Genomic DNA, 3,343 nt, shown 5'->3' with positions numbered 1-3,343 from the left:
ATTATTTTGCTATTGCACTAAAATGCAAAAATCCTGACGACTCAGCTCTATTCAAAATGGGTCACCATTAAAATTGCCTTAAAAAGGACAAGGACTGACAGATACAGAGATCCAGTTGTCCAGAGCCACAGACTTGACCGCTATGCCCATATATGGTCATGTGCATATGTGGGACAGACCAACTTCAAACTCTGCGCTCACAGCGGTAAGGACCCGAGGGAGTGCGGTGCCCGCCATCAAGTAGTTTGGATATCCAGTTTTCCAGAACCACCGATCCAATCATATATGCCCATATATGGACATTCCAATATATGGGCATAGACTGATGACATCAGAGATCTCCATATATGGGCGTAAAAGGGACAAGGACTGACAGATACAGAGATCTCCATATATGGGCATAAAAGGTACACAGGTAGATACAGAGATCTCCATATACATAATCTGTATGGGCATTGGGCACAAAAGGGACACAGACAGACGGGTACTCTGACAAAACCCCCGACACGATGACTCAGACCTATTGGTCGGCAAATGTAAATTTTGTTGATTTGTCAATTCATTTTAAAGGACATGGTTGTGATGATGACATTGTGATGGCATTGTGTGATGATGTCATTACGTACAATGCACAACGACGTCACTCAAACTCTATGGGTTTAGCGTTGTTAAAGTCCTAGTTGTTATGGTTACTATTGCTGCTGGTCTGACATCACAGACTCCATATATGGGTAAGACAGAAAACTCCCTATATGGAGCTCAGCATCATCATCATCACAGACTCCATATTTAGGCATGGCTGACTCCATAAAAGGATGTGGCAGACTGCATCATGACATCATTGTGATGTCAAGAGCACCCCTGTCAGACAATATAAAAAAATAGGGTCACAGTTCTAGAGATGAGGCATGAATGTCCAACAATCCTCTCAACACGAACCAGGAATCAGACCCGTAACATTTGCTGTTAGTCACAACGAAGACAACCAGTCCCCTTCTCTTTGAGAAGTATTTTAACAATGCTTTGGTCAGATATTAAAGAAAGCCTGAAGGACAACCCTTACTTTGGGGCCGGGTTCGGACTGGTCGGCGTGGGAACGGTGCTGGCCGCGGCTCGGAAGGGAGCCCAGGCGGGGATGATCTTCTTCCGCCGGAACTACATGATGACCCTGGAGGTTCCGGGCGGGGACAAGAGCTACCGCTGGCTATTGAGCTGGATCTCCAAGCACGCACGACACACGCAGCACCTCAGCGTGGAGACATCTTACTCGCAGCACGAGAGCGGACGTGTGCTCACGCATTTCCACCTCCACCCCGGTCCCGGGAACCACATCATCTGGTACGGGAACAAGTTGATCCGAGTGGAGAGGACCAGGGACAAAACGACGGCGGCGGATCTCCAGACGAAAACGCTGTGGGAGTCGATCACCTTCACCGCTCTTGGCAGGGACAGACAGATGTTCGTCAACATCTTACAAGAAGCTCGAGAGCTTGCCCTGAAGCAGGAGGAGGGTCGCACGCTCATCTACACGGCCATGGGGGCAGAGTGGAGGCCATTCGGGTTGCCGCGCCGACGCCGGCCCCTGAGCTCGGTGGTGCTGGAGGCGGGCGTGGCCGAGGGGCTGCTGGAAGACGTGAAGGAGTTCATCGAGAACCCTGCGTGGTACGCGGACAGAGGAATCCCCTACAGGAGAGGGTATCTGCTGCACGGGCCTCCGGGTTGCGGAAAGAGCAGCTTCATCACAGCGCTGGCCGGGGAGCTGGGCTACAGCATCTGCATTGTGAGCCTGAGCGACCGGAGCCTCTCCGACGACCGCCTGCACCACCTGCTGAGCGCCGCGCCCCAGCAGAGCATCGTGCTGCTGGAGGACGTGGACGCGGCCTTCGCGAGCAGGGAGCTTATGCCCACAGAGAACCCTCTGGCCTACCAGGGAATGGGACGGCTCACCTTCAGCGGTCTGCTCAACGCACTGGACGGCGTGGCCTCGTCCGAGGCCAGAGTAGTCTTCATGACCACCAACTTCATAGAAAGGCTGGATGCGGCGCTGATCCGGCCGGGCCGCGTGGATGTCAAGCGGTATGTGGGTCACTGCACGCGCTGGCAGCTCGCCCAGATGTTTCGCCGCTTCTACCCCGAGCGGCCGTCGGCCGAGGCGGAGTGGTTCGCTCAGTGTGTCTCGGCCGCTCACCGTGAGATCAGTGCAGCCCAGGTCCAAGGACACTTTATGTTGTACAAAACGGACCCTGCAGGATCTATAGACAACGTGAACACAATGAAGGGATGAGCATTAAGAGCCCGATTGATCATGAAGACTTCAGAAGACTTTAAACTACCGACTGAAAGTATAAAGTATAACAACAATGCTTACTAAGGTAATAAAATCCGTAAAGGTAATAAAGTCCGGTCAAATACCCATTGAATTGAATGGGATGAAATGTCTTCTGCAATCAGCAAGAGGGGAAATAGCAACACCTTCTGCCATTAATGAGAACTGCAGTGTTTTCATTAATTCCACATTGACTTCATATCCAGCAATGAAAACTTGCCGCCTGGTCCAAAACCAAAAAGTCGCTCCTTCTCCAGCCGAAGCAGCCATGTGTTCATGACCCATGTAAGCTTTTGTTTATCTATGTTTATTTGCATTTACTTTGTTATTCTGAGTTACATTGATTTACTTTACAATATCTTATTGTGGTTGCACCGTTTCAATGCTTGTTGTCATTTGCTCCATTTGTTTGTTTTGTTGTCAGAAACCATGGTGAATGGAGAAATAAAACACCCTTTTATGGGAAAACGTTGGGTGGTCAGCTACAGTACAAACACAGAACCGAACCAACAGAATGTAATATGGTCCCTAAAGAAACTATCATCGACTGACTCATTAACCAGATCCAAGGCCACTTCGAGAATATGCTTTAGGCTGTGCTAACCAACTGGATTCTCTTTGATGCTTCTCGTCCCGTTAGTGATCAATCTCTCAGAGTAGCTGCTGAACTGAACTACCGAGGTGTGTTGATCCTCTCTTATAATGCTGGATTGCGGTCCTGACATCACTATGGTGATGTCAGATAGTGTCAGACGTCTCCATATATGGAGCTGCTTATGTTAGTTATGCCCAAATATGGGACCATGACGTCAATCCTGGACGTCATGGTCCAGCAGCAAGCAGCAGCGTGCTCAGTAGGTGGAGCAGCAGCGTGCTCAGTAGGTAGATATTGCACTTTCTGGCCATCAGGCTGAGGTAGTGGACCACCTTCCACTCACCTCCCTTGACCTCCCGAGGTAGTGGACCACTTTCCACTCACCTCCCTTGACTTCCTGAGGTAGTGGACCACTTTCCACT

General features: G+C 50.2%; 1 protein-coding gene across 1 annotated transcript; it reads left to right on the top strand.

Moving 5' to 3' along the window:
* Window positions 1-1,018: 1,018 nt before the first annotated feature.
* LOC308091634 (mitochondrial chaperone BCS1-like) lies at window positions 1,019-2,284 on the top strand (the record flags this gene model as incomplete). The annotated part of the gene is made up of 1 exon (XM_080437296.1): window positions 1,019-2,284. One exon carries the CDS (start codon window positions 1,019-1,021, stop codon window positions 2,282-2,284), a length of 1,266 nt encoding a protein of 421 aa, XP_080293422.1.
* Window positions 2,285-3,343: the final 1,059 nt, after the last annotated feature.

This window comes from Gymnoscopelus braueri (assembly GCF_963280865.1).
Source record: "Gymnoscopelus braueri genome assembly, chromosome: 9".
Lineage (NCBI taxonomy): Eukaryota > Metazoa > Chordata > Actinopteri > Myctophiformes > Myctophidae > Gymnoscopelus > Gymnoscopelus braueri.
Note: the sequence above shows the minus strand (reverse complement) of the source record. Positions and strands in the feature narration are given on the sequence as shown.